The 25,758-nt window shown below is 40.4% G+C and overlaps 2 protein-coding genes across 2 annotated transcripts in view; both read left to right on the top strand.

The window, feature by feature from the left end:
• Positions 1-1,121: 1,121 nt before the first annotated feature.
• LOC309966096 (translationally-controlled tumor protein-like) lies at positions 1,122-1,969 on the top strand. Its single transcript, XM_082846030.1, has one exon. The coding sequence runs from the start codon at positions 1,212-1,214 to the stop codon at positions 1,728-1,730; it is 519 nt and encodes a 172-aa protein (XP_082702156.1). The 5' UTR covers positions 1,122-1,211; the 3' UTR covers positions 1,731-1,969.
• Positions 1,970-6,683: 4,714 nt separating this feature from the next.
• RALA (RAS like proto-oncogene A) overlaps positions 6,684-25,758 on the top strand; it is a 75,712-nt gene continuing 56,637 nt past the window's right edge. Inside the window, exon 1 of the mRNA XM_082846648.1 lies at positions 6,684-6,851. The gene's annotated coding sequence lies outside the window, so the exon portion shown is untranslated. The remainder of the gene's footprint in view (positions 6,852-25,758) is intronic.

Here is a 25,758-nt window from a genome sequence, read left to right as displayed (position 1 = left end):
AGCCGCAAATCCAAAACTTCATTTAATAAGTATATTAACACTTCTCTTAATGTCAAAAAGATGAAAAGAAACAACATAGAAATATTTTCAGCTATACAAATTCAGGGTTTCCAAGACAAAAAAAAAAAAATACTGAGGATGCCACTGTTATTTACATACAGTTTTTTTTCTACATAGAAAATGTTTATATCTAATTCAATTTCACTTTAACCCTGGGCAAAGTGAACGCTGTAATTAGACAACAGCATTCACTTAACATTTAACCTACTCATTGAACATTTATCACTTACATGTACTTGCCATGTGCCAGATATTGTTCTAAGTTCACTAAGATATTAGCTGTTCTAATCTTAAAACCATGTAACAGAACATGGTAAAAAGTTTTAATTGAAATTGCTGTTTTTTCTCCACTTTTCCATCCTACCCCATCATATGTAATCAGTAAAAGGACAGCAAAAGTCCAGTGAAAAGCATTTAACTTGGACTTATAAGATTTGAGTTCATTTCTGGCTCTATTTAGGGTTCTGTGTGACATTGGATAAGTTACTGAAACCAGAACCTCCCAAACCTAACTGATGATCAGAATTTGAAGGAGGGTGTTATAGCTACAAATATAACTCTTTATATTTGTTATATTTTTAAATTTATATACATATAAGGCTTCACCCAAGACTTTCTAATTGACTTTGTTTAGAGTGGGACTCAAGGATCTGAATTTCCTTTAAAGCTTTACACATCTTCCTCAACTTATGATGGGGTTATGTCTCAATAAATCCATCATAAATTGAAAATATTGTAAGTCAAAAATGCATTTAATACACCTAACCTACTGAACATCACAGCCGAGCCAAGTCTACTTTAAATGTGCTCAGAACACTTACACTAGCCTACAGATGGACAAAATCATCTAACACAAAAAACTGCTTTGTAATAAAGTACTGACTATCTCATGTAATTTAGTGAATACTGTTCTACAAATGCACAAGTGAATGGTTGTCTGGGTGCAGCGTGGTTGGAAGTGTATTGGACTGGGAGCTGGCATTTCATCAAGAAAGAAAGAGAGGTGCCCTCTATATGAGGTTGGGGAGCAGCAGAGTCGGCCTTTTCCGCCCGCTCCCCCCTCCCCTGAGCGCCGCTCCGGCTGCACCGCGCTCGCTCTGAGCTCCGTGCTCCTAAGCTAGTGCCACCGTTGTCTCCCTCCAGTCGCCATCATGATCATCTACCGGGACCTCATCAGCCATGATGAGATGTTCTCCGACATCTACAAGATCCGGGAGGTCGCAGATGGGCTGTGTCTGGAGGTGGAGGGGAAGATGGTCAGTAGGACAGGGGGTAACATTGATGACTCGCTCATTGGTGGAAATGTCTCTGCTGAAGGCCCCGAGGGCGAAGGTACCGAAAGCACAGTAATCACTGGTGTGGATATTGTCATGAACCATCACTTGCAGGAAACCAGCTTCACAAAAGAAGCCTACAAGAAGTACATCAAAGATTACACGAAGTCAATCAAAGGGAAGCTTGAAGAACAGAGACCAGAAAGAGGAAAACCTTTTATGACAGGGGCTGCAGAACAAATCAAGAATATCCTTGCTAATTTCAAAAACTATCAGTTCTTTATTGGTGAAAACATGAATCCAGATGGCATGGTTGCTCTGCTGGATTACCGTGAGGATGGTGTGACCCCATATATGATTTTCTTTAAGGATGGCCTAGAAATGGAAAAATGTTAACAAATTTGGCTGTTTGGATCTATCACCTGCTCGCCATAACTGGCTGGCTGCTGCTTTTCATCCACACAACACCAGGACTTAGATGAATGGGACTGATGTCATCTGGAGTTCTTCGTTTTGATGTTGATTTGTTTGGAGCGGAGGCATTGTTTTTGAGGAAAAAAAAAAAACGTGTCATGTAGGTTGTCTAAAAATAAAATGCATTTAAACTCAAAAAAAAAAAAAAAGAGAGAGAGAAAGAGAGAGAGGGAGAATCGTGCCCATATGGCTAGCCCAGGAAAAGTTCAAAATTCAAAACTCGAAGCATGGTTTCCACTGAACGAGTATTGCTTTCATACCATCGTAAACTCAGGGACTGTCTGTACAAATTCTGGTGAGCAGCAATACTTGGGAACCATTGATCTAGTAGTCTTATCCTTTAATCCCAACAGAAAAAGTATGGAAATATGTGGTTCACAAGAGTGGACATGAAGGGCCGGATTGTAAAGCCTAAATGTCAGACCTCCATTCTTTACACGTTCTCACTACAGTGGCCACAACAAAAGGGCCATCTAGAATATTTAAGTCCAAACAGAAACATTAGGAATGGTATCATACAAGTGACTGTCACTTACAGCACCTATGTAAACCTACCGCTTTAGGCCTGATGGCAATAAAATGAAGCAGGAAATGGAGGCAGTGGTCTCACTGATTTAAATTATAAAACAAAACAAAACAAATCTTTACCTGGATGTGCAGAAAATGGCCACACACACACACATATTCACACACCTAAAAGTTTCCAAGGTGATTTTTTCCCCCTTAAAGTATTCAACTAATCATCACAATATACTTTTTATTTTCATCCCTAAAATATTTTGAGTACTAATGCCTGACACCATGAACATGAATAAAAGTAAGTGCCTGTCTTCAAGGCGATAGACACAGCCATAAACATAAGAACAGCAGTTTAAGTTTTAAAAACTTAAGTTTGGCTGAATTTTACAGATTCTACAGGCAATCAATCATAAGCCAGAAATGCTCATATTATAAATATGTTCTGGCATAACTGTCATATCAAGCTGGTAACCATCATATAAAGAACTAGAAGGAACAGTAATTTGAGAGCCTCAGGATAAGAGATGTGAGTTTGACTCTGCTACTTGACAATTTGTAGCAAGACTTTTCAGCCCTTAGGCAAGTCTTTAAGCCCTCTGAACCTATTTTTTTGAACAATGCATGTCTTATAAAGTTGTTGTGAAAATAAAATCAAATAATACAAATGTTAACGTACCATGGGTATTACGGACAATGCTTATAACTCTACTAGTAATAAAACATGTATTTCAAGTAGTTTAGAGATAAATTGCTAATAACCAACTACTTTCTCATCTGGCCCCCAATACATCTAGGAGGCTTTTGTTGTTACCAGTTTCTACTATATGTGTAGCTTTTGTACACTGATATGTTTATAAATTGGTATACGATAAGCACATATATAAAAATAAATATGTACATTATATAGCCATGAATATATTTAAATGTGTTTATATATGCATACACCTTTCAAAAGAGAAATACTGAAGAAACCAATCTAAGAGGCAAAATTTCATCTACTTTAGGGATAGACACTGGACAAAACCTCAGAGGACTATGTATTTTATTTTGTATTTCTGATTAAACAATGATGAGAATGACAGAAGATTTATAGGAATGCTCACCTTCATGCTACAGACAAACATGTAACTGCATGCTAAGTCTTATTATTCTATGGGGACGTGAGTAATGCTTTACTGCAAAATTCCAGTTAAATGACTGTAGCAGACTAATCATTAATTCTAAAACATGATTCTGACAAAAGCATACCTATCTCATACGTCTCCCCAATGTATATATTAGCTATAAGTAGCAGAAAACATAAGAATTATAGTTACTAAAACTCTTCTCCTCTTACTTTTTACTCATACCATGTTAGTACATAAGGTTGGTTTATAAATAATAATTAACAATAAGGTCAATAAGAAACCTAAGTGTGTGTGTGTGTGTGTATTTTTTATCATTAAAAAATTTTTTTTGGCAACAACACACAGCTTGTGGGATCTTAGTGCCCCAACAAGCGATCTAACCTGGGTCCATAGCAGTGAAAGTGCGTTTTAACCACTGGACTGTCAGTGAATTCCCAAATCTAAGTATATTTTAAACCAGAACCTTTCATGTTCTTTGAGGTGCCCAGGCAGGAAATTTTGAAATGCTCATGAGTTCTACTGGATACTAGTGCTAATTATTAATAATATATACTTAAAATTATGCCCTTTCATCCAAGTACCTCAAAGAGCTTTTAAAGCATTAATTTGTTATTTCTTATCTCTGAGAGGCAGGCTGGTAGAAAGTTATTATAATCTCTATTTTATAGTCAAAGAAACTAGGGCATAGAGAGGTTAAATGACTTTGCTTGGGTCATATGGTGAAAAGAACTTTGGGACTCAAGATCATTGCTCTCATTTCTAGTTCAGTATATTATCCATTACATGGTTGGTCAATACACCTAAATGTAATTTTATTCTAGGAAAATTGAGAATAAATGTGTTTGAATAATCTAAGAACTAAAGGTGAGAGTTCCTCATTTTTTGTGTTCAAAAAATCCTGCTATACAGGAATATAGAATAACAACTAATAATTAGTCTTTGGTTTGCCACTGTACCTATTATTTATAGGGCTTTTGCTATATGTGGCTTTCTGAAGCTTCTGCTCGAAAATGATCCATTCTATTTCTGACTGCTTTAAGCTAGGTTAGCATGGCTGCGAACAAACAATCAGCTGAGACAGGCTGGCTAACGAGCTTGAGGTTGTCTTTCATTGCGTTCCCCTTGCTCACTCTTAAAGCTATTCTCCTCCTAGCTCTCCATTCAACAGGTATTTGTGTAACCTACCATCCTCAATCCTCCATCTGTGGCTAGTTTAACTAACCTGTCTTGTCAATGATTAAATTTTAAAAATTTTAATTAAGGTAACAATGATATTATTTTATGATGCTATACTAGTTATACTTTTGTCATATTCAGTTTCTTGTAAGCCTAAACTTTACGGCCCTTAGAAGAAATATAGTCCTTAGAAGACCATTATGCATATATCACCACATGGGGATTTTTTTCAATGTAATATTTCAGCATTTTTCCCAAGAAAAATTAGGGAGAAAGGAGAAGTGGCTTTGAATCTGTGCTCAATAAAGTGAGACTGCAGTTGGCTCGGGTGTGGTAATACAAGCCTGTGGTGTTTGTAACTTCATATCCCATCCTACCCAGAGCTGTAGACCCACACAGCAACTGCCATTAGACACCACCATCGGTACTTAAAACACGTCAGGTCCAAAATGGCACTCATTTTCTGCCCCAACCCCATCCCAATCCTTCCTTATTTCATTTGGTAAAATACACCTTTATCCTCCCCCAAAAGCAGAACATCAGTATTGTCATTTCCATTCTTTTATCCAGCAAGCACCTGCTTCCCAAGAATCTATCATCATAACTAGTTGACTTGGCATCCTGAACATTTTAGGAATCCATCTTCTTCGGATACTCACTGCCACTCACATTATGGTTATGCTTCCTCTTGATTTCTGTAATGGCTCCTTGTCTGCAAGCTCTCTGCTTACCCTGCTCCTCCCCTCAACTAACCTGTCCTCCACCAACAGCTTAAATTGTCAGTCTGTCCAGGGTCATTCCTCTATTCATGGCCTCACCACGTCATGAAAGACAGTTCATGTTTGACTCCTGACTGCTTCTTCAGCTTCATCTTTTTCAGCTGCCCAGCCTTGAACTTTTAAGTCCTGTAATTACTACTCAGACTTCTCAATAGTCTTTATTTGTTCCTTTGTTTCATGTCCTTTTTGTCAGGATCTGGATGTGCTGTAAAATCCCTTTTTGGTGCTGTAAAACCCCTGTTTATCTTGAAAATCTGACAGTTTTAGTAAACTCATCCATTCCTTTCTCTGTATACCTTGATATGCCATACTTCCAACCGTAATTATTTGCTTCCATTACTCTGGGCATCCCTTGAATGGACTGTGTCAAGCAATGAGTGTTGCTACTCAGGTGCGACGTGGGGAGGGAGGAGGATAAGAGAATAAATGTCTAGAGTTAAGAGGGGAGCTGTTAACGCATGTTAGTCTAACGATCGATTTCGAACCTATGGAAGGATTAAATAAAGCAAACGATTTAGTGGAACTACTTCCAATTTAGGCTCCCAAATCACAGGATGGGGCCGCGGGATGATCTCAATGCCACACCAGACATCAGACCCACTGTGTCGTAGTGGGTTCGAGAATCCTCAGAAAAGGATCCCCGACTATCCGCGGATGCGAGTCCTCCCGGGATCAGCTGTTAGGCAGGAGGCCCAGGGCGGCCACCGAGACCCTCCAGCCAGGGCAGGCGACTGACCCGTCTCCAGGGATTCAGCCCGCGACGAGCCACGTCGGCAGTTCCACTCGGGAAAAATCCCGGCCACTGGACGGAGTGGCCTAGGACACCCCGGGAGAAGAGGCCGCCCCCTGGAAGCAAGATGGCGGCTTCCGCTCTCCCCCTCCTTCCCCAAGAACCCCCTCCTGGTCCCCAGAAGAGAGACAAGGACGTCGTGGCGCCGGCGCCGAGATCCGGGAAACTCTGCGAGGCCCGCGGCCCCTCCCGGGCCCCGGGGAGGTGACTTCACCTCGCCGGGCGCAGAGACCGGGGGTGGGGTCGCTCGAGAGGCAGTGCAGCCCGCCCTCAGCGCGCGGAGGGTGGACACCAGCAGCCCCGCTCCCTCCGGCCATTGTTCTCCAGCCCGGGCCCCCACATCCTCCTCTCAGCCCGCGGACAGGAAGTTGCTTCCCCTCAGACTCCGCCCCGCTCCCAGCGCCCCGGAAGTGATCTGCGGCTGCTGCTGCAGAGCGGCCAGCAGGAGGGTGGATCTCCAGAGAGCGGGGCGCCCCGAGCCCTCCTCCGCCTCCTCCTGCCGCCCAGACTCCACCGCCTCCTGTCGGACTCCTCCTTCTGCCGCTCCCGGCGCGGAGCCTCCTGGACGACAAGGGCCGAGCACTCTCCAGTTGGAGCCAGCTCAGCCGCGGCTTCCGGAGCCCGCGGGGCGGTGAACCGGCTTGCGGTGCAGGTGAGCTATGCCCGCCCGGGCTGCCCGGGGAGGGGCTGGGGCCGCCGGGGCGGCGGCGGGGGTGTGTCTGGGCGGCGGCGGGCCGAGGCCCAGGCGCCGGGCCCGGACGCCGAAATTGCACCTCTTGCGTACTCCCCGGGAACCAGCTGCGGGACGAGCCCGGGCTGGAATCCGGGGCGCCGGGTTCGCCGCTGTGCGAGCGAGTGCACTCCCGAGAGCGGACAGTTGCGGCGAGGTCTCCCGACCCCGGCACCCCGTCGAGCTGGCCTCGTCGGAAGGTCACCCCGCATCTCTGTCCCGCCGTGCCGAGGTCCCCGCCTGGGCGGTGCCCGCAACCTGGGGGGACCGGTCGCCGCAGTCCCCGCGCCTCACTCCGCCCCTCTCCCCTCCTTTCCTTTCTTTCCCTCCTTGTCTGTGTGCGAGCAGTTGCTTTTTAAGCGTCTCCGGTAGGGTTTTGTGCCAGTTAAAGGAATAGCTGTTTCAGGTGGAAGTCATTAGGTGGTCCGCACTGAACTGAATAGCCGGCCCTGGGCTCTTGCACAGGTTTAGCCAATAATCGGGAATCAAGCCTCTGAAACGCGGACGAGAATATGGATATTTTGAGTGAGGGAGGTGTTTCTTCCGTGGTTCGTTCCTGAAGGTTTTCCAGAAGTGGAAGATGTGATTTGTGTGCTTTAGGCAAGGGATATGTGTGTAAGTGGGCGGGGGTGACGGCGCAGAGAGGTGGCAGTGTTGTTTCAAGGTTTAGGGAGAATTAGGGAGTTGACTGGCTTTTTCTCGGAAACCTGAATGTCCAGACTTGCAAGAGCTCATCCAAGTGTCATTGAGGTTGTATGAGAACTACAGGGCCACGCCCTGCCTGTCAAGCTGAAAAGCACCTAATTTACGAATTGTGTTTGGGGGCCGCGGGGAGGGGGACGGGGCGGGAGATCATTATAAAATATGTGTCATGAGTTAATTCTTGTCCTGGAAGTAAATTACAAGTTTAATCATGCTTCAAAAAGTATATACTAAATGTCGTTAGTGAACTGTTTTCACCAAAGGTATTCCTTTTAGCTTATGTTTACTAATGTATTTAAATATGTCTTATTCGCTTATGTTTCTGTCTCTATTAATGCAATATTATTATAAAATGACTCCTGTGACTCTGAAAACATTATTTTTAGATTACAAATTTCTTCAGGGCAGGAGCCATGTCTTACTCATCCCTGTGTTTCCATGCGATGTGGCCAGAACATAGAAGTTATTCACACAGCTCTTCAGTGAATGAATGAATGTGTAGGTGATCTCACAGTTGCCTTCCAGTAGTCATTTATTTGGGGGTGGGTGGGAGGGCTAAGGTTTTTTTGTTTGTGTTTTTGTTTCAGTTTGGATGCAGATTTTGCTTTGTCTTTCTGTTCTTTAGCATGGTCAAAGGACAAATCAAGAAGAATCCTTTGCCATCCTTCCAAAACTATCCTCGCCTGAAAGATTAAAATTATATTTGGGGTATTGTGATTGGGCATTATAATAACTTATATTCTAGTGTTAAATGTTTACTACTTGAGCTTTTTTGCCCAGGGTTATCAAGAAGAGATTTCCTGGTGATAGGAAGTTTGTGTTTGGAGTTGATAACCATACCCTATCTTAATCAAATAGAGGAAATAGGGAGTTACCACTGTTGAGATAACGTGGTACATTGCAGAATTGCTTATAGTGGCTCATTTTTTTCCACGGGTACATGAAGTCCTTTGACATCCTCTTATGACCTTGACGTGATTTACCAGTAGCCACTTTAACACTTTTTTCCAGAGATCCAGGTGCTGTTCTCCAGTGTGTCTGCTGAGTGTGCAGTCATCTGTATCAATTATTTTGAAGTAATTCTTCATACAACACTTTCTTTGCAGTTAATTCTTCATGCAACTCTTTTTCAGGGAAAAGGGGCTAATTACAGGAAAGAAACTTGTCTACCATTTGTGTGGGGAGATAATTTTTGTCTATAGATGGTTGGGTTATTTTCACTGTAGTGAGGTTCAAATAAAAAAGTGCTGATACCTTCTTTCGTCTCCGAATGTCTGGTCCTACACTGGTTTTCCAAGCTCAGCTTCTACAGAACATAGATAAATGTACCAGTATCACTTCTTGTGTATGTATGTGTCAGTGTAATATGCATTTGTACATGGGTTGCGAAGACAATCACTTTTAAAATACTGGAATAAGAGGCTGTGAATATTAATGGGGAAAAAGATTATGATTTTGAGGAAGTAGGGAGACAGTTCATGGTTTTCACTGTTTTATAAAATGTTTTAATTTTAGACACTAGGGAGAGTAAAGCCTGTAATTTCTTATCTCAGTGACGTAACCACTATACAGAGGTCAGATTTCCCTTATTTCAACAACTCTCTTGGTAATAACAGCCCTCCTACATTGATTTCCTGCCAAGCACTGTGATAAGAGCTTATAATTTTTAATCTCCACACTACTGCTGCAAGATAGGTAGTTTTTCCATACTTTACTAAGGCTAAGGGAAGTTATTTGCTGGAAGCTGGGCCACTAGTACGTAATAGGGTCTGGATTTTAAAGTAACAATTTCTGAGAACATTGGCTATTGCAATTAATCCTAAAAGACTGAGAAAAGAATTTGATTCTGATTGAGCTGAGCTTTAAGAAAGCAAAGATACTGATCTCGTCAGTACTCTTGGCCATCACATGGGGCCTGGGGTAACCAGTGACCCTGGCCAGGTGGCCTCAGATAGCAGCCAGTCTTCTGTTTATGACCTTCCTTCCACATGTTATCACCTTCTGCGTGTGCCACGATGAAAAAATGGATGGGCATTGTTCATATAAGTGTCCTGGGAGAGTAGAGTATAAGGAACTCAACTTTGGTGTTTGATTATTACTTTTTACCTTTTAAGTACCTGAATCGTCCCTATTTGAGAGGACTGTTGGAGACCTGTTTGTAGTGACCTTTCCTGCAATCTTGTTGTTTTTTTAGTTCTTCTTGGACTGACGGACATAGGGGAGAGGTTGTGGGAGAGTGGAAAAAAAGCAGAGGTGTAGACATGGGTCTGTTTTTACCATTTCAGACCATATATTATTTTCTCTTTGGGTTTAGTATGGAGGCTTAAAGGTGGCAGAATTCTTGTAAGGGTCTAACTGCTCTTCGGTGCCAGTAGAATTCTCTTCACTCTTCCCAAGGCTGTGCACTTTTTTTAAAAAAAATGCCCTTTTCAATGGGCCTAATTCTAAGGATGTGTTCATCTCTTGGTTTAAAAAAGAAGTGTAGAGCTCAAGTTAAAAATAGCTTATTCTCCAGCCCCTATTAGTAACAGTTATTCTTTGTGTTTTTGTTTGTTTGTTTTTTAGCTCTAAAACACCTTTCTTACTACCCTATTGCACTCATAAGGATTTGGTTACAATATAGAAAAAATTCAGTTAAAGCTCTGTGAGTTCTTAAAAGATGTTTGAGTAAATTTTAGAAGAGAATTTGCATCTTTGATTTAATTATACCTGAAGGTGAAAACTTATTCCTCGACATCAAGAGGGCATTCTGTACAAGCCAAGAAGCAAGCTTCCAGAAAACATGTTAGTATTCTTAGAGGCCCTCACAGCTAGAGGCCTGTATTAGGTTCAGTAGACAGACATAACGCTTGACACACATAATCTCCTTGAAGTCTGGGATCTAATTTCATCGCAGAATTCACTTATTGAAACTAAATATCAGGGTTTGTCAATGTCATCTTGGAGAATAAAACACAGCAAGATTATGAAACGACTTCTACTCCCAGACACATTGTGAAGGTGGGGCAAAGATCCCCAGTTTCCACAAAGATCATGACTGTAGTCTTCGAAGCCACGGGATCTGTTGCTTTCTTTTGCGGTTGAGAAGCTAGCATAGTAATCCATTGAAAATGAGGTTGCCCCACTACTGAGTGATTGCAGACGCTTTAGTTCAGCTGCCCTGTCTAGATCTATTCTGGATTATTGTAGCAGCTTTTTAGCCTCTGGTTGGGTCCCCCCCACCCAATCTTTTTTCCACACTTGGTTAGAGTATTCACGATACTTCCCTGCTTAAAACCCTTTCACAGCTCCTTCTTGCTAATTAATACAATCCAAATTCCTTTTATTCTTTTTTTTTTTTTTTTTTTTTTTTTGCGGTACGCGGGCCTCTCACTGTTGTGGTCTCTCCCGTTGCGGAGCACAGGCTCCGGACACGCAGGCTCAGCGGCCATGGCTCACGGGCCCAGCCGCTCCGCGGCATGTGGGATCTTCCCGGACCGGGGCACGAACCCGTGTCCCCTGTATCGGCAGGTGGACTCTCAACCACTGCGCCACCAGGGAAGCCCCAAATTCCTTTTATTCTTAATTTCATATATAAAAAAAACTTTTAAGGTCTGCTCCTTACCTAACTCTGTAGCCTCATTTCTTTTTATCCAGGGTCTTCAGTTCCAGCAATCCAGGCTTCTGGAATGCTAGCGTTTTTTCAGTCCCTCATTTCCTCTTCCTGTGATTTTTAACCACTCCTCCTTCCCCCAGCCTAATATACCCCTACTTGCCCTTCAGAACTCACTTTAGCGTATAACTCTCCAAAAATTGTATCTTAATTTGATTTTTTCTCTCAACTCCATCCCTTCAAAAAAACAAAACAAAACAACAAGAACAAAAAACAACTTTCAAGACTGGGCTAGGGTTTCCCTGGTGGCATAGTGGTTAAGAATCCGCCTGCCAGTGCAGGGGACACGGGTTCGAGCCCTGGTCCAGGAAGATCCCACATGCCTCGGAGCAGCTAAGCCTGTGTGCCACAACTACTGAGCCTGCGGTCTAGAGCCCCCGAGCCACAACTGCTGAGCCCGTGTGCCACAACTGCTGAACCCGTGAGCCACAACTACTGAGCCCACATGCCACAACTACTGAGCCTATGCGCCTAGAGCCCGTGCTCCGCAACAAGAGAAGCCACTACAATGAGAAGCCCGTGCACCCCAATGAAGAGTAGTCCCCGCTCGCTGCAGCTAGAGAAAGCCCGCGTGCAGCAACGAAGACCCAACGCTGCCAAAAATAAATAAATAAAATAAATTTTTAAAAAAAGACTGAGCTAGTTGCTCCCCTTGCGAGCTGCCATAAAATCTGTGATAGCACTTACTACTATGGACAGTTACTTCATTAGCCTATTGTAAATTTTGTTGACCACAGTCTGCAGTAACCGCGTATCTCCAGGTCAGGTATACGTGCCCTCTTAAAAGTCTTCACAGGACTTTATCAGAAGTTCCCAAACTTTCTCAGTTCATTACATCCTTATTATATCAGTAATTTTTTCACAGCATCCCTAGGTTAGGAGAAACACCTGATGGTTTAATTTATTAGTTTAGGTCCAAACAACTTAATAAGTATTTATGTACTGACAATTTAGTAACTATTTGAAAAAAGTAATACACAAATTGAGTAACTTTAATTTTTAACTACATAGTACTCCACGGTTTATTCAACCATTTCTCCTGTATTTGGACACTTAAGTAATACCCAATATTTTTCAATTACAAGTGGTGTTGTAATGCAAATCTTTGTTTCTTTGTATTGTTGGAAGTATACCTTCAGGATAAACGTATATATAAGATTTGTTAGATTTGCCAAATTTCTCTTCCTGTGGGGTTGTACTATTTTGAATTCCCACCAGTGGTGTATAAGTGCTGCAGCTTCAGCAGCAGAGCATGTTGCCAAGCTGCTGAATTTCTGCTCATCTAATAGGTGAGAAATTGTATCTCAGCCTAGTTTTAATTTGTATTTCTCTTATCACAAGTGAATTGAACTTTTTTTTCATATGTTTCAGGGCCATTTTTTACATTTTTTAAAGTGTTCATGTTATTTGCTCACTTTCTAAATAAATTTTGGTCTTTTCCTCTCAGAGTTTAAAAGTTCTTTATATTTAAGAATATTAGTCATTTAACTTTGATATGTATTGCAAATACTTTGCCCAGTTATCTTTTGGCATTGCTTGTGGTGTGTGTTTTTTTGACTTGCGAAAGTTTGTTTCTGTGTAGTCAAGTATATTAATCTTAAGTTTATTGCATCTGGATTTTTAGTCATAGAGAGCCTTTCACTTCCCACAGGTTATAGAGGAATTCAGCCATGCTTTCTTCTAGTACTAATACAGTTTCATTTATAATATAGAGCACATTCAGTCCTCTGATCCATTTGGAGTACATTTCTATATATGGTGTGAATGGGGCTAATTTTATGTTTTCCACGTGGCTGTCCAGTTGTCCTGATACCATTCAATTAAAAAAACATCTTGGCCCCCTTTATCATATACTAGATTTCTATATGTAGTTGGGTATGTTTTATACTTTTGGATGGTCTGACTATTCATGTACCAGTACTACACTGTTCTAATCATAGAGACTTTGTATATGATTTAATATCTGGTAGAGCTAGTTCCCCATTATTGCTCCTCTTCTTCAGTGTTTTACGTACTAGTCTTGCGTGTTTCATTTTTCCGTATGAACTCTAGCATCAGTTTGTCCAAGTCCATTAGAAAGCTCACTATTATTTTTATTGAGGTCACATTAAACTTACTGTATAACCTAGAACTGATCTCTTGATGCTGTTAGAACATCTTAATCTAGAACAAGCGATGTCTTTTCATTTTCTTAAATCTACTTTTGTGTCTCTGCAGAATGGTTTATATTTACTTCATGTAAGTTTTGAACATTTCTTGTTTATTCCTATGTATTTTGTGTTTTATCTTTTGTTGTTACTATTATAAATAGAATTTTCTTATTAGTTACATTTACCAACTGATTATTCATGTATATGAACATTGCTAATTTCTGCATGATTTTAAAAAATATTTATTTATTTATTTATTTTTGGCTGCATTGAGTCTTCTTTGCTGCGCATGGGCTTTCTCTAGTGGTGGTGTTAAGCCGGGGCTACTCTTCATTGCGGTGTGCGGGTTTCTCACTGAGGTGGCTTCTCTTGTTGCAGAGCTCTAGGCGTGCGGGCTTCAGTAGTTGTGGCTCGCGGGCTCTAGAGAGCAGGCTCAGTAGTTGTGGTGCATGGGCTTAGTTGCCCTGCGGCATGTGAGATCTTCCCGGACCAGGGCTCGAACCCATGTCCCCTGCATTGGTAGGTGGACTCTTAACCACTGCGCCACCAGGGATGTCCCCCTTGCTGAATTATTGTTATTGTTTAAGTACTTTTATTATTTCAGTACTTCTATCATTGCTTCTCTGTGGCCCAGATATACAGTTATATCACCTGTAAATAGAGATTTTATTGTCTTCTTTTCCAGTGTTTTTGCATCTGTTTGTCTTATCTAATTGCATGGATTACTATCTCCAGAACAATGTTAAATAGTAATATAACAGTATCTTTAATAGAGATGCTGATTGTTTTATTGTATTATCTTCTCTGTGGATATACATTGTACTAGATATTAATTTAACTGGGGAAATACCTTTCAAAGACTGAAGTCCTTCACTATTTCTGTAAGAGATAGATATGGTAAGAGGCAGGAAGGTTGAATTTCCTAGTGGGCAGCAGCAAAGTATTGATATAATGATAATCAAGATAGGGTATTGATCCGTAGTTTCCCAGTCCATACAACCATTCCTGAATTTTGTTCCTGCCTCTCCCAAACTTCACTGTAATCTTTACTCAGCCAGACGTGGGTGCCTCGGGGTGACCTCCATTTCTTCTCTAGGCTAAAGCAGCCATAGGTCTATGAAAATCTGTTTCCTTCTAGGCTTTCATAGTCTTTAAGTGGTTTCTGTGCTTTGCAGATGAATTAGGCTCACCTTGTATTGATGCGATCATGGCTTGAGTCCTTGTGTCTGTAGGTCACACAGCAAGTCAGGCTTGTACTTAGATGAGTTTATCGATGGGGTGGCCCGTGGTACACAGTTATGGGATAGTTCTAGACAAGTTTGTAGGGCCTCGGTCCATCTGGCCTTGAGGCAGTTCTTTCTCCAGAATTCATTTATAAAGATTTAGTCCTCTGGCTGGTGGTATATGTTGGTGTGGAATCACCTGTAGCCCAGCATCCTGCACACATTCCCTCCACACGGCACCTGTGCTCAGTCTCCCATGTTCTGCAGAGTATTTTCATTTCACTGCCATCTAATTCACCCAGAAAGTTCAAGTAGCATATTTTCTGTAGATTCTTATAATTTCAAGGTTATCTAGGTCCATTTTGTAAATTTGTAGTCCACATCCCGTTTTCTGTCTCATTCATTCTAAATACTTCCTTTCCCAGGAGTGCTGGGTGGTATGATATGTATTAATTTCTTGTCCCTTATGCCAAGGAGCTCCTCCCCAGAAGTCCTACAACTCCCAGTCTATAACTATAGTCCCTCTTCATTGTCCCATAAATGCTGGTAGGTCTCTAGGTTGAGGAACTCTCACTCACCAGGTAGTACTCTTGGTCTGTGGCCAGTTGTTCATCTCCACTTTTCCTGGGACCCATGTTGCCTTTTTTGTTTGTTTGGTTTTTTTGTGGTACGCAGGCCTCTCACCGCCGCGGCCTCTCCCGTTGCGGAGCACAGGCCCCGGACGCGCAGGCTCAGCGGCCATGGCTCACGGGCCCAGCCGCTCCGCGGCATGTGGGATCTTCCCGGACCGGGGCACGAACCCCTGTCCCCTGCATTGGCAGGCAGACTCTCAACCACTGCACCACCAGGGAAGCCCCTCTGGATTTTTTTTTTAAATGACAGATTTGTTGAGATATAATTCACATACCATAAAATTTACTTTTTAAAGTGTATTAATTCAGTGGTTCTTAGCATAGTCGCAGAGTTGTGCAACCATCACCTCTGTCTAGTTTGAGAACGTTTTCATTACCCCCAAAAGAAACCCCATGCTCATTAACCATCACTCCTGATTCCCTCCACCCCCCAGCCCCAGACAGCTATAAATCTACTTCCCATCTGTGGAGATTTGCCCATTCTGGTCATTCCTGGATACCATAAACAGATCATACAATATGTGGTCTTCTGTTTCTGGCTTCTTTCATTTAACATAATGCTTCAAGGTTCATCCATGTTCTAGCATGTATCAGTTCTTCATTCTTTCTCATGGCTGAATAATGTTCCATTCAGTGGATATATCACATTTTGTTTATCCTTTCGTCAGTTGATGGACATTTGGATGTTTCTACTTTTTGGCTTATATTGGATAATGCTGCCATAAACATTGATGTACATGTTTTTGCATGGACATGTGTTTTCATTCCTCTTGGGTATATATCTAGGAGTGAAATTACTAGGTCACATGATAACTCCATGTTTAACATTTTGATTAACTGCCAAACTGTTTTCTGAGGTACTTGTGCCATTTTACATCCCCACGGTCAGTTTACAGTTTCTCCACACCCTCACCAGTGTATGTTATTGTCCCTCTTTTTGATTATAGCTATCACAGTGGGTACAATTTCTGTCTTCTGCCATCTGCTAGAGTACTTTGTCTAAGCTGTCCTATGTACATCTTAGCATATCTTTTTTTCTTCTTAGATATTTTATTTCAAGGTCCAATTCCAAGAATGTTTTCTTTATTGTAAAAACTATAAATGTGACGTTTTGTTTGAACTTCCAGGTGAACATTCCTTTTGATTCATAACAAGATTCCTGTTTTACATTAGTGTGTCTGATGAGTTTAAGCTGTTAAAACTATAAATTGCTCAAAGTACACTTGTTGGGCTTCGCTGGTGGCGCAGTGGTTAAGAATCCACTTGCCAGTGAAGGGGACATGGGTTCGAGCCCTGGTCCGGGAAGATCCCACATACAGTGGAGCAACTTAAGCCCGTGTGCCACAACTACTGAGCCTGCACTCTAGAACCTGCGAGCCACAACTACTGAGCCCACATGCCACAACTGAAGCCCGCATACCTAGAGCCCACGCTCTGCAACAAGAGAAGCCACCGCAATGAGAAGCCTGCGCACTGCAATGAAGAGTAGCCCCCGTTCAACACAACTAGAGAAGGCCCGCACACAGCAGTGAAGACCCAACGCAGCCAAAAATAAAATAAATAAATTTATTTTTTTTAAAAGTACACTATTAAAGGGATTTCCCTGGTAGTCCAGTGGTTGACTCCACACTCCCACTGCAGGGGGCACGGGTTCGATCCCTGGTTGGGGAACTAGAATCACGGCCAAAAACAACAACTACAAAAGTACACTGTTAGAGTTAGCTGGGGGAAAGGGATAGTTGGGCAGTTTGGGATTGACATGTGCACACTGCTATATTTAAAATGGATAACCAACGAGAACCTACTGTATAGCACAGGGAACTCTGCTCAATATTATGTAACAACCTAAATGGGAAAAGAATTTGAAAAAGAATAGATACATGTATATGTAAAAACAAAAACAAAAACACCCACCACCAGCAGCAAAAGTACACTGTTAACAAATTATGGCATAGTTAAGTAGTAAGACAAAGTGCCCAAGTTAGAGTAGTGAAAGAGAATTATTCATAATGAACACTGACAATGCTTTGAAGAATTGTTAGTGCAGTGTTGACTACAAAATTGAGGAAATCCAATTATAGACAAGAGTAACCAAATATGATGCTAGGTTTAATCTTTGTTTTATTCCTGTTCTTACTAGGAAGTTACAAAATATAAATGAATAATTTTTTTTTCTTTTTTTTTTTGTGGTACGCGGGCCTCTCACTGTTGTGGCCTCTCCCGTTGTGGAGCACAGGCTCCGGATGCACAGGCTCAGAGGCCATGGCTCACAGGCCCAGCCGCTCCGCGGCATGTGGGATCTTCCCGGACCCGGGGCACAAACCCGTGTCCCCTGTGTCGGCAGGCGGACTCTCAACTACTGCACCACCAGGGAAGCCCATAAATGAATAAATTTTTTTAAATCAAAATTTAGCACTTTTGTGTATATGGTTTCATTTGATCTTTGTATCAGCCAAGAGATATAGGTGGGAATGGGTGCTCTTTCAGGTGGGAAAATTTATTGACCTTCATTCAAAAATGCTTTCTCAGGCACTGCTATATAACTAAAGATTTCTGCACCAACTAATAACTATGTTGCTTTGTCTTAAATGACTACTTCAAAAAGTATTAGTTGGCAGTAGCATTTCTAGAAAGCTCTAGTTTGCTGAGTCTGTGCACAATTATTTCATACTTTGAGTTTTCGTTTCTTCCCTCCATTATTTGCTGTGTATTAACAGTCATAGACCAAAGACATGACAGTCTTTAAACCCCAATTGTGTGCCTCTTTCTGAAATGTCCTGAGAACTACATTGGTGAGTCCTTTTACATTTGGTTACACTTTAAAATGAGTGTGCGCCATGTAAAGATGTTCAACGTCACCAGTTTTTAGGGAAATGCAAATCAAAACTGCAATTAGGTATCACCTCACACACCCGTTAAAATGGCTGTTATCAAAAAGGCAAAGAAACAACAAGTGTTTTCGAGGTGTGGAGAAAGGGGCCCTCCTGCACTGTGGGTGGGAATGTAAGTTGGTGCAGCCGCTGTGGAGAAACGGTATGGAGGCTTCTTAAAAAGTCTAGAATAGAACTACCCTATTATCTAGCCATTGCACTTCAGGGTATTTATCCAAAGAAAGTGAAAACACTGATTTGAAAACACATACGCACCCCTGTGCTCATCACAGCCTTATTTATGAGAGTCAAGATTTGGAAACAGCCTTAGTGCTCATCAGCAGATGAATGGGTAAAGAAGATGTGGTACACACACACACACACACACACACACACACACACACACACACCCCAGACACACACACACACACACACACACACACACACACACACACACACACACACACACACACACACACACACACACACCAGAATACTACTCAGCCATAAAAAAGATGAAATCTTGCCATTTGTGACAACATGGACCTTGAGGGTATTAATGCTAAGTGAAATTAAGTCAGAGAAAGAGAAATACCTTTTGATTTTACTCATATGTGGAATATAGAAAGAAAAAATGAAGAAACCAAACAATACATAGATACAGAGAACAGAGTAGTAGTTATCAGAGGGGAAGGGGCAGAGGGGAGGGCAAAATGGATAAAGGGGATCAACTGTATGGTGACAGATAAAAAGTAAATTTTTGGTGAGCATCTTGTAGGTACAGAAGTAGGAATATAAAGTTGTACACATGAAACTTACGTTGTAAACCAATATTTACCTCAATTAATACATTTTTGAGACAATAAAAGGAGTGCTCTTTTCCCCGTAACTTTGTGTTTTGAAACATTTTTTAAAAATTGAAGTATAGTTGATTTACAATGTTGTTTTAATTTCTGCTGTACAGCAAAGTGACTCAGTTATACATATATATATTCTTTTATATATATATTTTTCCATTATGGTTTATCCCAGGACATTGACTATAGTTTCCTCTGCTATACAGTATGTCCTTGTTGCCTTGAAATGTTTTAAACCTACAAAAAACTTAAAAAGAGTATTATATCGAATGCCGGTAGTTACTGATCACCCTAAATTAACCAATTACCAATTATTGTTTTGCCATGTTTGCGTTATCTTTTTTTTTTTTTTATTGTTTATTACTTATTTTTGGCTGCGTCAGGTCTTCGTTGCGGCGTGCAGGCTCTCTAGTTGCAGCGCGCAGGGCTCCCCACAGCATGTGGGATCTTAGTTCCCAGACCAGGGATGAAACCCACCTCCCCTGCATTGGAAGGTGGATTCTTAACCATGGACCTCCAGGGAAGTCCCTGCTTTAACTTTCTAAGTACAGATGCTTTTATTTCTCTGAGTTATTTGAAAGAAGGTTGGAGACATGAAACTTCACCTCTGTGTACCTGAGCTGACATCTTCTGAGAATGAAGACATTCTCCTGTATAACCATAATACTATTGTAACACCTAAGAAAATCAGCAATAGTTTCAAAATATCATTTAATATCTAGTCCAAATTCAGATTTCATTAGTTGTCGCCTGTTGTCTTTAATAGCTGTTTTTTCCCCCAATCCAGGATCCAATCAAGGTTCATAATTTCTGCTTGCTTATTATGTCTTCTCTAGTCTCTTTTATTTCACTTTTTCTAATTAGCTTTTTTGAGGCATAATTTACATATCATAAAATTCACCCATTTTAGGTTTACAGTGATTTTTAGTAACTTTACTGACTTGTGTAAATCATTACCATAATCCAGTTTTAAAACATTTTCATCACTTCAGTATAAAATCTCTTATTCCCCTTAGTTAATTCCCATTCCCATCCCCAGGCAGCCGTTAGTTTATATTCTGTCTCTATAGATTTCCCTTTTCTGGACATTGTGTATAAATAGAAATATACAATATGTATTCCTTTTGAGTTTCTTTTACTTAGCATAATATTTTTTGGTTCTCATGTTGTGGCATGTGTCAGTAGTTCTTTCCTTTTTATGGATGGACGGTAGCCCCATATTCCATTCTATGGGTATACCACATTTTGCTTCTCCTTTTACAATTGATGGACATCTGGATTGCTTCCCCTTTTTGGTTGTTATGAATAATCCTGTTATGAACATTCATGTGCAAGTCTTTGCATGGACGCATGTTTTCATTTCTCGTAAGTATCATGGAGTGAAAGCTCCAGGTTTTATGGTAGATTTATGTGTAGTCTTTTAAGAAACTGTCAAACTGTTTTCCTAAGTGGCTGTACGTTATTTTGCATTCCCAGTGGCAGTGTTTGGGGATTCTCATTTCTCTGCATCTTTACCAGCAGTTGTTAGAGTCTTTTAAAAAAAAAATTTATATCCATTCTGGTGGATATAAATAAGTATCTCGTGGTTTTAATTTGTATTTCTCTAATGAATAATAGTGTTGAGCACCTTTTCATGTGCTTATTAATAAGTCTTTGACTTGTTTTCTCTGGTGAAATGTCTACTGAAATCTTTTGCCCATCTTTTAAAAATTGGGTTATTTTTCTTCTCATTGAGTCATAAGAGTTCTTTGTGTGTTCTGGATACAAGTCAATGAGATGTGTGATTTGCAGAGATTTTCTCTCAGAGTGCTATTTTTTTGGTAGTGATGTTAACCATGAGCTTTGCTTAATTTCTCTAATTTGCCATATGGGGCTTTTTTGGAGGGTTGGAATAAAAGCTAAATCTTCTGTTCGTAATTCTTTCACATGTCTAGTACTGAAGTACTAGATTAATTAAAGACTAATTAATTAAAGACCGTGTAGTCACCTTCATCTTCATTCTGCAGTTAAGCAGTGAGAAGCTCTTCCTTTCTGAACCACAACAAGCAAATAGAGAACCTATAGGTATTAGGGTTCTTTCAATTATTGGAGTCAGAAATCCAGTCGAGGCTACCTTAAGTGAAACAGAAACGTGCTGGCTTTCTCTCCTTCCCCAGCTCTGCTGCTTTTTTTTAAACTGGCAGACTGTTTGTGTGGTGGCCACTTTCATCTCCAGATTCATCAGAGCCAATCTTCCCCACTAGTTTAAGGAATAGAGTACTCTGGCCAGCCTGGGTCTCTTGTCCTGCTTTTTAGTCTGGCCCTGATTTATAGTCCTGTTGTAATGCAGTAGGAGAGGGTGGTTCCCACTAGAAGAAGAAGTTTGGCAGACAAATCATATGTATGCCTCTTTAGGGGCACTGGGTCATTTCTTGCCCACTTTTATGAAATTAAACCAAAAGTAATAGGAGATTAATATCTGGAGTTTTGAGGGGGAGATCACATTTGTTTTATGATTAATTTTAACTCTAAATTAGCCTTTACTAGTAGCACTTTTCTTACCTAAACAAACTCAGGTGATATTTGGTTTAAGCTAAAACGTTCCACGTACCTCTTCCTACCTCCCATGCAAGTGAGGGGAGGACCTACATTAACAATGGTAACAACTTGGTAATTTGGCCGATTTTTCTGTACTCCTCTTGAGCTTTCTTTTATGTAGTTTTCTTTAGCTCTGTGAGTGGGGGGTCATAGCCAACTGTCTTCGAGTTCCTACATCCCTGCAGATTGCTGAAACCCATTTTTATAACTAGTTTCCTTCCTCTCTTCTTTCATTTACTTGGATTCTCAAGCTCTGTCAGTGTCCATATGTTATATGATTCATCTTTGAAGTGATTTTTTTAAAAAGTAAGGCTAGTTCCCAGTTCCTTTTCATGACATCAAGTGTGTATGGTGATGGTGACGATGCTATTGATGTAGTTGTGATTTTCCTGCACAAAAAAGAAAATACTTTTAATCACCTGGAGTGTTTCTAATCTAAACTTTTTGTAGACAGATACAACCGATATGTAAGTACTATTGTATAATTAAGTTGAACAAAGAACTTTGGATACTGCGTGGCTCTTGGGTTGCTTCCATACTCTTCCAGTATTCTTCAGGATTTATTTTTTGTGTGAAAATTAAATGCAGAAACAAGAACTTCTGGTTTTGGACTATCTGTATAAAATGTATCGTCTCATATAGAGTTAGAACGGACCTTCAAAGGGCAGCTAATGTATTCTTCCACCTTTCACAAAAATCCACTCAAAACTACCTGGCCACTAGCCGTTGCTTAAAAACTTGTAGTGATAGTGTGGAAATCTGTGTTATTTTTGGATGTTTTAAATTAAAATTCCATCCTTCTTTTGAACTGAGGTCTATTATCCTGTGACTTCTCTTTATTCCTGTTTTCTCTGGAGAAGCACTTATGCAAGCACAAATATGTTTTTGAGCCCTTGTTAAACAGTGCATCTGTTGACAGAATTAAGAATAGTCATTTTTACATATACCTTTCTTCAAATAATTGAAGATGGCAGCCAGACAACTCCCTTGCCAGCTTCCCCAGTGTCTGCCTGTTCAGACACATCCTTCATGTCTTTAGTTAGTTCCCTAACCATCTTGGTCACAAGCTTCTAAAAATAATACAGTAACATTCACTTATTTGGAGGTCAAATTTTACAGCTTGAAATATGAAATGCACTTAAAGAGGGAGGAGGAAACGACTAGAATCTGTAGATTTCCTTCCGTGGCCAGGCCCTGACCCAAGCAATTTGATTCATTATTTCCATTTAATTATCCAAACACAACTCTATGAGGTAGAAGATGAGGAAACTTACGGCTACCCATTAAGAATAAGGAAGTAAAGCCCTCACATACATTTTTATATGAAAATTTAAACTATGTTTCACTTAGCCTAATAACAACATTCTTAAAATACTTAACAACTGATGGCAGGGGAAGTGAACCAGAATGTGCTAGTCAAGTTGTGATAAAACTTAACACGTCCGAGCTTCCCTGGTGGCGCAGTGGTTGAGAGTCCGCCTGCCGATGTAGGGGACACGGGTTCGTGCCCTGGTCCGGGAAGGTCCTACATGCCGCGGAGCGGCTGGGCCCGTGAGCTATGGCCGCTGAGCCTGTGCTCCGCAACGGGAGAGGCCACAACAGTGGGAGGCCTGCATACCGCCAAAAAATAAAATAAAATAAATTACTAGAAAAATGAAAATTTAAAAAGAGAAAACAAGCCCATTTTAAAAACTAAATTGAACAAGCATAAAATTACTGTCAAGTTCCTCTATAAGTTTCTAAATGTATACTCTCAAATTTTTTCTTTCCTATTCATGAACTAATTATGCTTTGAGCGCCTCTCCTGCAGAGAAGTAATCTATGTTTGATCATGTACCCCATCAGTACAGAATTCTAGAAACTCCCGTGTGTGTATTTACTTTTAAATCATATAATGTACTACTGTGCAATTATATGATATGCACTGTACACTGTAAATAAATACAAAGATACAAAGAGATTGTATAAGCTATTTTAAATTAAAATTTTTATTTTTACTAGTAAAAATATACTTTGTACCAAAATATTGTTTAGTGAGAGCTTCGTTACAGCTTTTCAGTAAAACAAATAATTAGTATATTAAATCATCATATATATAATATTTTAACTACATACAATTTCTATTTGTCAATTATACTTCAATAAAGCTGGAAAAATTAAATAAAGAATAAATTATCTAGGCCTTCTTCCAGATGCTGCCAGACCATAATATATACAAAAATCCCTGCACACATGGAGTCTTCTTTCTAGTGTAGGTTAACACTTTGTGATATGGGGATTCAAAGGCCTGGTTTTAGGGTTGAGTTTGTTTTATATTTGTTTTAATGGCTGTCATAGTTGAAATAAATGCCTTATAAAGTATATAGATCAAAATGGGAGAGTTATGTTGTTGGTTGTGTTTTCTTAATAATTGTCCTCAGTTTTCAATTTTATCCAACAGTTAATTAAAACAGATTTTTTATGAACTACGTCTTACTAATAATTTTCTTTTTCCCTGATGTCAGTTCTTGAAACTCATCAAAATGTCTTCCCTTTTTTTGTGTGTGTGTTTTTTTTTAAGAAGATGTTGGGGGTAGGAGTTTTATTAATTAATTAATCTTTTTTTGCTGTGTTGGGTCTTCGTTTCTGTGCGAGGGCTTTCTCTAGTTGCGGCAAGTGGGGGCCACTGTTCATCGCAGCGCGCAGGCCTCTCACTATCGCGGCCTCTCTTGTTGCGGAGCACAGGCTCCAGACGTGCAGGCTCAGTAGTTGTGGCTCACAGGCCTAGTTGTTCCGCGGCATGTGGGATCCTCCCAGACCAGAGCTTGAACCCGTGTCCCCTGCATTAGCAGGCAGATTCTCAACCACTGCGCCACCAGGGAAGCCCTTGTGTGTGTATTTTTAATAAATGTTTTCAAAATCCAGTGAAACTGCAGTTTTAAACAGGTTAGGAATTAATTTTCAAATTGGTGTTCAGGTGAGATTATCTTTTTAAAGTGGGCACATTTACATTTATAACAGTAAAAGCTTGCCAACTCCTTGTGTATCCATTCACTAATACCACACTGTCTTAATTACTGTAGCTCTCTAATAAGTCTTCCTAGTCAGTTGAGTAGGAGTCAACAAACATTTTCTTAAAGGGCCAAACATTAAATGTTACAGGCTTTGCAGGCCAAATGGTCTGTTACAACTACGCACCTCAGCTATTGTAAATAGAAAGCAGCTATAGACAATACATAAATAATTTGGAGTGACTATGTCCCAGTAAAACTTTATTTACAAAAAGAGGCATTTTGCTGTGAACCTAAACTGCTCTAAAAAAATAAAGTCTATTAAAAAGAAACAAAGGCAGAAGAAACAGCGTCACTTTTTTGTTCTTCCTGCTGAAGATGTGTAACCTGAATCTAATCATCAGGCAACTCAATTAAGGGACATACGAAATAATTGGCCAGTAATCTTCAAAACTGTCAAGTTCATGAAAGTCAAAGAAAGTCTGAGGAATTGTTCCAAACTGAAGGTGACCAAAGAGATGTGACAACTAAATGCAACACGTGATTTTAACCCAATGCAGAATCTTGGATAGGGTCTGAGGATTCTATGGTAGAAATGTGTTAATGCTTATTTCCCAATGTTGATGGCTATATTATGGTTTGTAGGAGATTGTCCTTGTTTGTTGGAAATAAATGCAAAGGTGTTCAGGTGAGACTGAGTATCACTATCAGCAGCTTACTCTCAAATGGCTCAGGGAAAAAATGTTTTTGTATTGAACTTGCAACTTTTCTATAAATTTGAGACTGTTTCGACATTTAAAAATATATATATATCATTAAAAGTAAATAAAATAGATTTGTTCCAGGAAAAAAAAAAACAGGCAATCTAGTTTGACAAGCTCCTGCATACTTTGATGCTGTTTTGTATGTTCTTGGTGTGCCTGTTTCCATACAAATTTTAAAATAAGTTTATCAATTTCCACAAAAAACCCTGCTTGGATTTTTATTGGAATTGCATTGACTCTATAGATAAATTTGGGGAGGACTGACATTCTTGCAGTAATGAGAGTTCCAGTGCATAAACATGACCTAAAGCAGTATTTAGGTCTTCTTTAAATTTTCTTAGCAATGTTTTGTAGTTTTCTATGTAGAGTTCTTTGTGGTTGTCATCCTCTAAAATGCCCAGCAGAGATTTTT

The sequence above is a fragment of the Leucopleurus acutus genome (assembly GCF_964270905.1).
Source record: "Leucopleurus acutus genome assembly, chromosome: 9".
Lineage (NCBI taxonomy): Eukaryota > Metazoa > Chordata > Mammalia > Artiodactyla > Delphinidae > Leucopleurus > Leucopleurus acutus.
The sequence above is the reverse complement of the archived record's forward strand: the minus strand, read 5'-3'. Positions and strand labels throughout refer to the sequence as shown.

Excerpts from the sequence above, each read along its gene's own strand:
- LOC309966096 (XM_082846030.1), top strand. The coding sequence starts at position 1,212 with ATGATCATCTACCGGGACCTCATCAGCCATGATGAGATGTTCTCCGAC.